Source organism: Myodes glareolus, chromosome 7 (assembly GCF_982192425.1).
Source record: "Myodes glareolus chromosome 7, mMyoGla1.1, whole genome shotgun sequence".
Classification (NCBI taxonomy): Eukaryota; Metazoa; Chordata; class Mammalia; order Rodentia; family Cricetidae; genus Myodes; species Myodes glareolus.
This window is the reverse complement of record NC_142032.1, coordinates 103,720,292-103,732,138: the sequence shown is the minus strand read 5'-3', so window position 1 is coordinate 103,732,138 and position 11,847 is coordinate 103,720,292. Positions and strand designations below refer to the sequence as shown.

The following is an 11,847-nucleotide window of genomic DNA, read 5'->3' as shown; positions in this document are numbered from 1 at the left end:
GTCAGGTCCCCAGAGTCTGGGAAATTCCAGGAGGAGAACTGGACACCTGAGTGAAGAGAGGAGGAATGAGTTTCCATTTCCCTGACTGAATCCAGGTTTCCAGAACAGGACAGAAAGAGTTACAGGTTACTGGTGTCAAAATCATGATCCCAACAGGCCTGGTAACATGGGCTTTGAATCCCAGAGCTCTGGAAGCAGATACAACCAGATGTCTGTGAGTTCTGGGACAGCCTGGTCTAGATAGTGAGTTGCAATCTAGCCAGGGTTACAAAGTGAGATCCTGTCTTGGAAGAAAAAAAAATGACCCCAGCCTATTCAATGTCAATTGTGTCCCCCCAAATCTGGGGACAGGGGCTATGCTAGGACCCTACATCACAGTCCATGGAGGAAACCCACAGTGGGGAACAGTGAAGTGCCCAGAGTCCTCTACTTCTGAAATTTTTTCCTGTCTCTCTCTCTCTCTCTCTCTCTCTCTCTCTCCCTCCTCTCTCCCCTTTTAAAAGATGCATTATTTATTATGTATACAGTGTTCTGCCTACATGTATGCATACAAGCCAGAAAAGGGCACCAGATCTCACTATAGATGGTTGTGAGCCATCATGTGGTTGCTGGGAATTGAACTCAGGACCTCTGGAAGAGCAGCCAGTGCTCTTAACTTCTTAGCTGTCTCTCCAGTCCCCTTTTTTCTCTTTTTGAGACATGGTCCCTCTATGCATACCTAACTATGTATATAGACCAGATTGACCTCAAACTCAGAGACCCATCTGCCTCTGCCTCCTGAGTGCTGGGATAAAGGTGTGTGCCTCCATGCCCATCTTTCTAAATTTTGTTTTAATTATTTTATTATACTTCATGTGTATAGGCATTTTGCCTGCATGTATGTCTGGGTACCACTTGTGTGCCTGGTGCCCAAGGAGGCCAGAGCAAGGCATCCGAAGTTATACATGATGGTATAAGTCCTTGTCAGTACGGTATGGGAATTGAATCTGGGTTCTCTGGAGGAAAGGTCAGTGTTCTTAACCCTGAGCCTTATTATTATTATTATCATTATTATTACTATTATTTTTATTTTAACTTAGGTTCTGGGGATTGCACTCAGGTCACAGTTTACCAATTAATCCATCTCTCAACCCTTTTTGAAATGTTTTCTTGGTATAAGGACATTCTATATGCCAATTTTCAAATTCCAAAAGATGGTATTTCAGGTCCCACTTAATAAATACTTCGAACAGGGATGGAGGTTTGGGTCTGATGGCTAATCTGACTCTACTAACATCTCTCTGGGAAACTTTGGTCAAATCCCCCCAATCAGTCTACATCTCTGAAAACTGAGGTATTCAACCCCTTGCCTGAAGGTCTCTCTCATTCTATGTGGACAAGGTCACCTTTACAGCTCAAATTTCTAGGAGTGCATGGGTCCCACTCCTGCATCCTCAGTTGGGAAGAAGCCTAATTATTATTTGCTGCTAGTTGGACTTGCTGAAGTGGTCTGCTCTGTCCCTTTAAGAGACAAGCCATGCCCACTCCCCCAAAAAACCTCCCAGTCCTCTCAGGCACACTAATCTTCAGCTTCCAGCCTGAGTCCCTCTCTCCCCACCACCCCACTCTCAGAGGCAACTTCTGTCTCTCCCTTCTTCCCACTTCTCCCTTACCCTCTTTCTGCTTCTCTCTCTCTCTCTCTCTCTGCCTCTGTCTCTCTCACTGCTCTTTTACCCTCCTCCCCTTCCCTTCCATAACCCACTAAATAAATATCCTCACTCTGCATTTCTCTGTCTCTTGCCCAATGCGTGGCTTCGTTCCCCAGGACCAGCCACCTTCGGAAAACTGAGGCGTAGTCTCCTGGTGTGCCCATCTGTCTGTCTGTCCTCATGGTACTGGCTGGCCCATCGAGGTCTCTCACCCACCACGCGGCCCCCTGCCTGAGACTCATTGTCCACTGCAGCCACTTGGGAAACTGTGCCGTCCCTGCCTGGGACTGGCTGCCCGCTGCCCGCTCTCCGCTGCCACTTCAGGGGCCTGTGATGTGGTCTCATAGCCCGCTACCCACTGCACCCCTCCAGGAGCCTGCAGCATTTTACTTTTACCATTACACTTGTCCAGCTGACTGTGTCTATCAAGTTCTGGAGCAGCTCTGCAGCTAGGAGACAGAGAAAGAAGGTGACAGCCACACAATTGGGGCTAGCTTTTTATGTCTCTCAGAGAGTCACCCGGCTCCAGAAGATACTCAAAATCATAGGTTCTCTAAGATCCTGGTATCTCAAGTGACCTTACAGAATCTTGGTACTCACTCTTGAGTGCCTCAGAGACAGGTGAAGGTCAGGGCTCCAGCACTCCACACAGCATAAGACCTTAGTAGGTTGGAATGAGTTTTTACAGTGACCCACAGGCAAGTCCCTGACAAGCCTACTAAGGTAGAAATCCTGTATCACCCTTTCAGAATTACCAGGATTCTGTTGTTTTGAGAAATCTTTAAACAGGTGGCTGCAGGTGCCTCCTGCTGGCTATACTGGAAACCCAAGCTGGAAGTACTGTCCTTGCTGCTTTTCCTATTAGTTCCAGAACTCTGCTGGTAGCAAACATTGCAGAAATTCAAGTCCCTTGTATAAAATGCGTAGAATATTTGTTTGTAGCCCTTCCAATCCGTCCCTATACTTGAAATTATTTTTAGATTACCTGTAATACCCAACACAAGAAAATGTTATATTATTTGGTGACTAATGACAGTTGAGGAATTTGGACCTACTCAGGACAGATGCAACTATTGTAAGTCTAAATTTTCCATCCACCAAGCATGGTGGTGCACGCCTTTAATCTCAGCACTCAAGAGACAGAGGCAGGAGGATCTTTGTGAGTTCAAACTCAGCCTGGTGCATGTAGTGAATTTTAGGACAGCCAGAGCTACATAGAAAGACCCTCTTTCAAAAAACAAAATAATAATAATAAATAAAATTTCCATCCATAGTTTGTTAATTCTGAAGATCCAGAACTCATGGATACCAAAGGCTACCACTAAAAGTTACAGGTTTCAGGCTTAAATTTTCTTTTTCTTTTTTTTTAGCATATTTATTTTTTAGATTTATTTATTATGTATACAGTGTTCTGTCTGTATGTATGCCTGCAGGCCAGTAAAGGGCACCAGATCTCATTACAGATAGTGTGAGCCACCATGCGGTTGCTGGGAATTGAACTCAGGACCTCTGGAAGAGCAGTCAGTGCTCTTAACCTCTGAGCCATCTCTCCAGCCCTTAAATTTTCTTTAAAAGAATCTGTACCTATCTATATACATTTATCTATCTATCTATCTATCTATCTGACTATTTATTTATTTATTTCCGGCAGTGGTGGCATGTTGTAGGAAGCTGCTTGGCCACCCAGATTCCTGAAATAACCACACAGAAACTGTTTTAATTAAATCATTGTTTGGCCCATAGCTTAAGTGTATTTCTGGTTAACTCGTATCTTGAATTAATACATCTCCATTAATCTGTGTATTGCCAAGAGGCTGTGGCTTACTGGGTAATGTTTTGGTGTCTGTCTCTGGCAGGGCTACATGGCTTCTCTTGACTCTACCATCTTCCTCCCAGCATTTAGTTTAGTTTACTCTGACCTATCAATAGGCCAAGGCAGTTTCTTTATTAACCAATGGTATTCACAGATACAGAAGGGAACCCACATCAGTGGCATACGCCTTTAATCCCAGCACTCCAGAGGCAGAGGCAGGCAGATCCCTGAGTTTGACACCGGCCTGGTCTACAGAGTGACCTCAGTGACAACCAGGGCTACACAGAGAAACCCCATCTCAAAAAAAAAATAATAATAAAATAAAATTTATTTATGTATATGGATGCTTTGTCTGCATGGCCATATACACACCAGAAGAGAGAATTAGATCCCATGGAGCCAAGAAACTACAGTTAGTTGTAGACAGCTGTGAGCCATGTAGGTGCTGGAATTGAACTCAGGAAGAGCACTCAATACTTTAACTGCTGTGCCATTTCTCCAGCACCCAGGCTTAAGTTTCAATGTTTTGCTGGAAGAAAAACCCTGGTAGGCCTCGTCCTAGCTCACCTGGCATGCTTTAGATCCTGTGGGTGGAGGGGCTTAGACCAAGTTAGAACTGGAGCTGGGGCGGGCCAGGACCCAGCACTGGGCAGGTACTAAGCTAGGGCTGTCTGGGTCTGAGAACTCACTTGCCCAGCTTACATTTAAGGTTAGACCCCAGGCCAGGTCTGGAATCTTACTGGGTGGGATTGTATCCTGACTCTGGCTTCACTAATTCCCTCCCTCGAAGGAACAGCAGCACTGTTATGTTGGTTTGGGGCCCTACTGGCCCCTTTGACTTGTGCTCAGAAAGGAAAAGGTAAGAGCTTCTTTGTCCCCTGGGTGTGGGGTGAGGCCTAAGAGGAATTTGAAGCTCTGAACTGACTGAAGACAGTGGTGTTGGTGAGGTGAGATCTACCTAGGTCAGACTAGGTAGTCCAGTTACATGAACAGGTCAAGGGTAATGAGGTAGGCCATGCCTAGGAAGGAGGTGGCTGTGATGAAATGTTTGAGGTTATGCAGCCCAGAGGAAGGACTTAGGACAAGTTGAGGAATACATGCTTTGGTGTCACGTGGATAAAGGTCAAATCATAGCTGTATCAGTGACAGGCTGGGTAGCCTTAAGCAGATGATGTTACTTTTCTGAGTCTGCTATTGCAGAGGTTCCTGTCAGGCACATCAGGTCAAGAGTCCCACTGGGATTTGGAGCCTGGGTCTGCTCCCCTCCTCCCCTTCTCTGGCTAGTATTTGCTCTGGCACCTTCCCAAAGCACAGCATCTAGGGCTCTGCCAGTGCTTATCTCGAAACCTGCTCCCTTACCCTCCCTTGCCTCCTCCAGTCTGCCCTTCGGGCGACTCCTGTCCAGCCTTGGATACCTGTCTACTTGCCTTGCCCATCAAGGCTCCTCACTGGCCATAATTGGGCCCAAAATAGCATTTCCCCTTGCCACTTCCTGCAACCAGGTTGTGGCTTAAGAACGGAGAATTGTTGTTTGGCAAGCATGTAAAGATGTGAAGGTCAGTGGGGTGCAACAAGATCAAGAATTTGCCTCCAGGAACCAATAAGCAGAGGCTAGGGCTGGAGCTTGCTTTCTGATCCTTGGGGACCCCCATGCCCTCCCCAGGTTCAGCTCAGGACTAAGACAGGGCCCTTGACCACTTTCTGCTCTCCTACCAAGCTCTCTCAGTATGCTGAGGCTCACTCCAAGAGTGAGACTGAGGCTAGCTAATCTAGCCTTCTGCTTCCTCTGCTCCTAAAAGACATTTCCTGACTTTTCTGACCACAAGAAACCCTCATGCCTAGAGTCTGTTCTTAGTGTCAATCCTGCCTTTCTGTGTGGTGGTCACTAAGTCTGGTTCCAAGTTTCATCTTCCCTATGAGGTAGTCTAGCTACATCCTGACCTTTGTCTATAGCCCAAGGGATCTGCAGGAGCAACTCCTTGAAGAGATAATCTTTGGCTCAGACTTGCTCCCTCCCTTGGGATCAAACAGGAATTGATCTCAGAGCAGTTACTAACATATGAGTCCATGTGACTACCTGTGGCTCGGGCAGCTCCGCTCTCTCCAGCTACTCTGTGTGGCTACCTCCACCTCCCACGCGGTGTCAATACCTGAGCAGAGCAAATCCAGTTCTGCCTCCTGATTGGTGAGTAACCTTGAGGAAGATACTGAATTTCCTCATCAGAAAAGCAAATTGTGGCCACAACCTTCTGAGACCACTAGGGATTAGGGAGCCCAGCTGCGGTTTGCAGCAAGCAGCAAAAGGAAACTGGGTTTACTGCACTCTTGTAGGCAAGACCTACATCTAGTTCAGTGATGTAGCCCAGAGAGAGAATGCTTGCCAAGCATGAGCAACACCCTGCATTTGATTCTCAGCATTGTATAAAACTGGTTGTGGTAGCACACACTTCAAATCCCAGCATTCAGGAGGTAGTGGCAGGAGGGTCAGAAGTTCAAGGTCATCTTCAGCTACAGACCCCATCTCAAAAAGCAAAAAGACATACATCTGTGTCTCAACTGGATTCTCCAATATTTATTTCATTGACTATGAATCAACATTTATTGAAGACTTATTGTATGGCGAGTGCCATAGTAGGCTTGCGTGAAGCTGGGAACATGTTCTACTCTCAGAGTGTCTGTCTAGTGCTTCCATCTCTCCTCCTCTCCGGTCTGTACAGTAGACTCTCACACCAGTCTCTTTCACCCCTCCTTGCTTCACATCAAACCCTGGTCCTGCTTCCTCTCACCCATAACCATGCACTTTAAGGCAGTTCTCTATGTCTGGCAAACACATACTCTGTGTTGTCTCAAGCCTGGACAGCTAAGATTGTAAGGGGAGCTGTGGATGATGCCTCTTGGCTTTTACATACCTCTGCTGAGCTATACACGGGTTTGTTTACTTTCTCCTACAAATGTTAGATGTCAGTGGTTTTCTTTCTTTTTTTTTCATTTGGTTTTTTGAGACAGGGTTTCTCTGTGGCTACAGAGCCTGTCCTGGAACTAGCTCTTGTAGACCAGGCTGGCCTGGAACTCACAGAGATTCGCCACCTCTGCCTCCCAAGTGCTGGGATTAAAGGTGTGTGCCACCACAGCCCGGATGCCAGTGGTTTCCAACAACAATACTGATACCTGGGTCCAATCTAAGATTCTCATTTAATTGGCCTTCCATGGGCCTGTGCCCCCAGTGAACTATAATGAATAGCCCAGGTTGTAAACCATGTTTTAGGTGAGGCAGTTCTTCCAGGAGCCTCCCTAGGCTGAACCTAAGGCCTGTTCCCTCAGCATTTCCCTATTCAGAGCAAAGCGGCACAGGCTGAGAGCCTGACCCAAGCCAGCCCACGTCCTGGAAGGTGGTCTTCTAAATGGCAGGGCAATGGGCCAGCTCTGTTTCTACAGGAGTGCTTGCTTACACTGGGAAGGTGTGCAGACCCAGCTCCGTGTGTCTAGTGCTGAAGGTGAAGTCTGCTCTTGCCTCTGTCAACGGTAGCAGAAACAGCTGAAGCACTGACAGTGACAGCCACGGACAGAAGCGCAGTGACTGGACTAGTGGCAGGGAGGGAGGGGCCTGAGGTTGGCCTTCGAAGTCTAGATCACTGAGCCCTGTCACTGACAGCTCAGGTCTCTAGGAGCAGGCACACTTGATTTTAGCCCCAGAGTGAACCCTGTATTCCAAAAACTCTATGTACCAGTCAAACATCCAGTAGGGTAGAAGAGATCATCAGACCCTTTTACCAAGAAGGAAATAATTTGGCTTGGTCACATGGTTGGTGAGTGGCAGTCAAGATTCCACACAGAATCTGTTCAGTTCCAGTCTGCAATCCTTCCATTTCATCTTGAATCCACATAAGCAGGATCCTCTCCTCGATAAAACGATGCTAACAGGATAGCCTATACATGTGTTGGAGACCCAGCAGACCCTTGAGGGGTGTGAGTTGCAAAACACACACCTACACTTACCCTCTTTTCTTTTCCTTTTTTGGGGGGTGGAGCAAGATCTTGCCACATAGACCAAGTTGTTAGTTTTGCTTTGAGATGGGAGGGGTGTCTCACTATGTAGCACTGACTTGCTTATGACTTGCTAGGTAGGCCAGGATGGCTTTCAATTCACAGAGATTAGCCAGGCGGTGGTGGCACACGCCTTTAATCCCAGCACTCAGGGGGCAGAGGCAGGCAGATCTTTGTGAGTTCGAGGCCAGCCTGGTCTACAAGAGCGAGCTCCAAGACAGGCTCCAAAGCTACAGAGAAGCTCTCGAAAAACCAAAAAAGGAAAAAAAAAATTCCAAAGATCCAGTTGCCACCAACTCCCTAGTGCCATCAATACCTGGTCCAAGCTGGTTTTGAATTCAAGATCATCTTGCCTCAGCCTTCCCACATGCCAATAAGACAGTCTGTCAACCCTTTCAGACCAGAAACCTAGTTGTTGTTTTTTTTTTTTTAAAGAAATTCATTATGTTGTGTGTATGAATGTTTTGCCCGCATATAGGTCTGTGGCCATGTGCATGCATGCAGTAGCCCTGGAGACCAGAAGAGGGCATCTGATCCCATGGGACTGCAGTTAGAGATGTTTGTGAGTGGCCATGTAGGTGCTGGGGATTGAACCTTGGTCCTCTGGAAGTACAGTCACTGCTCTTAACCACTAAACCATTATTGTTCTAGTCCCAGATACTAAATTTTTTGAAGGAAGTCATTTGGATTAACTAAGCGGAGATGAGGCATGACCTTTCCGTTATTGGGAGGGCCACCACAGTGTGAGGGGCTCTTTGTCCCATGCTGCTGGACACTTGCATTCTTTGCAGTCTAGTTTAACGGCACACCTCTCTGGACCAGAATCAGACAGACTGGGGTTCTAGTTCTGCTTCCCAGGAGCCTTAGACAGGACCTCTACTGCCCTGGCTCCTTGACTGGAGCACGACTGCTTCTGATTCCCAAGCCTGACTCTGGACTGACTTCGGAGCTTTTGATTGATACACTATTGATGTGTATGATTTGTAGGTAATTCTAACATTCAAAATTCTTTCGCTCTTCTGAGGAAACTAAGGCCCAGACAGGCACAGTTACCCGCTCATGAAAACACAGCAGGCCAGTGCTAACCCTATCACCCCAGCACCTTTCATCTGCTCCTTCAGTCTAAGGGAGTCAGAATCAGGAAACCTCGGGGAGACAGAGCCCTGAGGGGGCTGGCAGTAGGCCCTTATGTCCCAAGGCCAAGGGGGACCCATCATTTGGTGTTTCTATTTATTGACTTTAAATTTCATCATCCGAGGAGAGTTAATACATGACTGTTTGGTAGCAAGAGAAACATACTCTAAGACCGCAATGACCCACCCACCCCAAAGAAAAACAAAATCAAACAGAACAAACAAACCCTATCTGAAACCAGACCTTTGGAGTTGTAGCTGAAGCAAGGGGCTGAGGGGCAGGGTGGCTCCCTGCAGCCTGGACATGAGGGAGAGACTGCCCGAAAGTGGAAGCTTTCCCAGTTAAAAAGGCTATGTCTAGTCCCTCAACATTGGGAGGGGGTTTCTTCCTAAAGGGGCTGGTCCTGGCAGGATGGGGTGTTTAGAAAGGGATTCAATTCAGTGGTCAGAGAAAGGGGACCCATAGGTCCACTCCCAAGGTTACCATTGTGACAGTGCATAAGACATGGGGAGGCAGGAGCTGGGCTAGGGCCAGTTGTGAGGAGGGAAGGCCCTTTCTCTTACCTGAGAAAGCCCTGTCCCAGATCCATCAATGTTCCCAAAATAAGGAACCTTAGGCACCACCAACACCTTGGAAGTGCTAAAGCCGGGAAGATGCCCAGTGAGAGTTACCACCCCCCTGAGGGCACTTGAGCAAACTTTGCTTTTGCATTAGGATGGGCAGCCCTGTCAGGGAGGGCTGGAGTTTATCTTAACGGACAGTGTCTTAGTGCTCTGAACATGCAGAGTAAGTGTGTGTGTGTGTGTGTGTGTGTGTGTGTGTGTGTGTGTGTGTGTGTGTGATGGGCACTGGTCCCTCCAGGAAAGCTTGGTTAGGGCTCCAGGGTGGTCTCTCACACAAGAACAGACTTTATCGTTCTGTCATTTCCTCACATCATGTCCTGCCTTAAGTTACCGCATAAATAAGTGCTTTGGAAAGTATTCATCTAAAAAGTAACATAAATACTGTACATAGGAAAGGATGCTGCCTCTTAGCTTTCCCACTGCCCCAGAAACCCCTCCACATATTGCACATGGCCTTCCCAGCCCTGTGGGGTCCAGGCCCAGCTCTGTCTTTGGTAGAAGCTCCAGGCACAAAGGTCCTGGGGAGCCCCCACATCTCCACCCTGGCTCCAAATGTGTGAGCCCCCGAGCAGTCGGCAAGTGGGAGAGGCCTCGGCCTGGCTGGCAGTATTCTACCAGGAATGTTTCCACAAAGGTGAGAGAGTGTCCACACGGTGTGCCCCTGCTTGGACACTCTGCTCAAGGGCTGCTTGTGGCCTGGGAAGAGACAGGCAGGCTGAGGGCAGGTGGACAGGTGAGTACTGGGCCACAGTGGGCACGCTCACACCCTCCATAGGAGGAGGTGGTTTGTGCTGTCGTCTCGGCCCACAGTCTCACTACTGCTGCCGCCCCCGCTGCTGAGTCGGAAGTCCTCATAGCCGTCACCACCACTGATAACCAGCATTTTAGGCCGAGTTGAGGTGGGGCCTCGGTGTCGAGGGGAGTCCCGGTGATCCAGGGATGGCAGCTTCTCAGGGCCTGAGGAATAAAGAGGAGGATTGGTCAACCTGAAGCAATTTGTAACTTCACCTGTCCACCTGCCCTCAGCCTGTCTATCTCTTCCCAGGCTGAGGCCTCTCCTTCTACTTCCCAGAAGATAGTAAGACACACACATTTCCTGTAAACCAAGAATTCCCATACCAGAACAAAAGTCCACTCTCTTGGCAGTCACCTTTCTTATCTCCGCTATGTGTGAATGCACACATATGTGCATTTATCCTTTCTGTATGCATAGTGCATATACATATTCATGTGAGTGTGTGTGCATACAGTGTACATGCATGTGTGTGGACGCCAAAGGTGCCTGGAACTCACTATGTAGACCAGGTTAGCCGAGATCTTGCAGAGTTCCATCTGCCTCTGCCTCTAGAGTGTGGGGACTAAAGGTTGTGTCACAACCCTCAACTTCCTTATTTTTTTTTGTTTTTTTAAATATTTATCTATTTATTATGTATACAATATTCTGTCTGTGTATATGTCTGCAGGCCAGAAGAGGGTGCCAGACCTCATTACAGCCACCATGTGGTTGCTGGGAATTGAACTCAGGACCTTTGGAAGAGAAAGCAATGCTCTTAGTCACTGAGCCATCTCTCCGGCCCAACTTTCTTATTTTTTAAAGGAATTTCTTTCTTTTCTTTTTTTTCCTACCGAAACAGGGTTTCTCTGTATAACCCTGGCTGTCCTGGAACTCACTTTGTAGACCAGGCTGGCCTCAAACAGAGATCTGCCTGCCTCTGCCTCTCAAGTAATGAGATTAAAGGCGTGTGCCACCACCATCCAGCTTAAAGGAATTTCTAAAGATTTATTTTATTTTTATTTGTGCACGTGTGTGTGTGTGTGCGCATGCACACACGTGTGTGTACCTGCCTAGGCCAAAAGAGGGCATTGGAGTCCCTGGAGCAGGAGTTATAGGACACAGTGTAGCCTGATTTGAGTGTTGGGAACTGAACTTTGGTCCTCTATAAGAGGTGCTCTTACTTGCTGAACCATCTCTTGAGGCCCCTCCTTCTCCTTCTTCTTTTACAGGTCAGGGTTTCTCACTGAATTTGGATCTCATCCATTAGTCTATCTAGGCTGAGTGGCCAACGAGCCCCTGGATCCCATCTCTGCCTCCCCAGTACTGTAATTAGACAAGTGCCACTGCATGTGGCTTTTACTTGGGTGCTGGGGATTTGAACTTGAGTCCTCATGCTTGCCGTGCAAGCACTTTATGAACTACACCATGTCTCCAGCCATCCCATCCCCACCCCAGCCTATGTTTTCTGGTCAGGAACGACATTAGTTTCCTAGCCACTTTCCATCTTTACTGATTTCTGCATATATAAGGTCCTCACTGTAATTACAGACATGTGCTGCACAATAAAATTTTGGTCACTGAAACCGAAAAATCCTCATCTCTTAGGGAAGTTGGTGGCCATCTTCTGGGCAATATGTCACATCAGTCATGTGTCTAGGATAATGCTGGTATAAACAGACCTACTGTACAGCCAGTCACGTAGAAATGTAGCACACTGTTCAGATGCAGAACACGTGTTACAAGTATGTAGTGCATATTTATTTTCTTTCT

The 11,847-nt window shown here is 47.5% G+C and overlaps 1 protein-coding gene across 1 annotated transcript in view; it reads right to left on the bottom strand.

The window, feature by feature from the left end:
- Window positions 1-8,761: 8,761 nt before the first annotated feature.
- The window catches only part of Arhgef17 (Rho guanine nucleotide exchange factor 17), a 57,618-nt gene continuing 54,532 nt past the window's right edge, over window positions 8,762-11,847 (bottom strand). Inside the window, exon 21 of the mRNA XM_085692797.2 lies at window positions 8,762-10,259. Within this exon, the coding sequence (XP_085548923.2) occupies window positions 10,063-10,259 (197 nt within the window). The 3' untranslated portion in view covers window positions 8,762-10,062. The remainder of the gene's footprint in view (window positions 10,260-11,847) is intronic.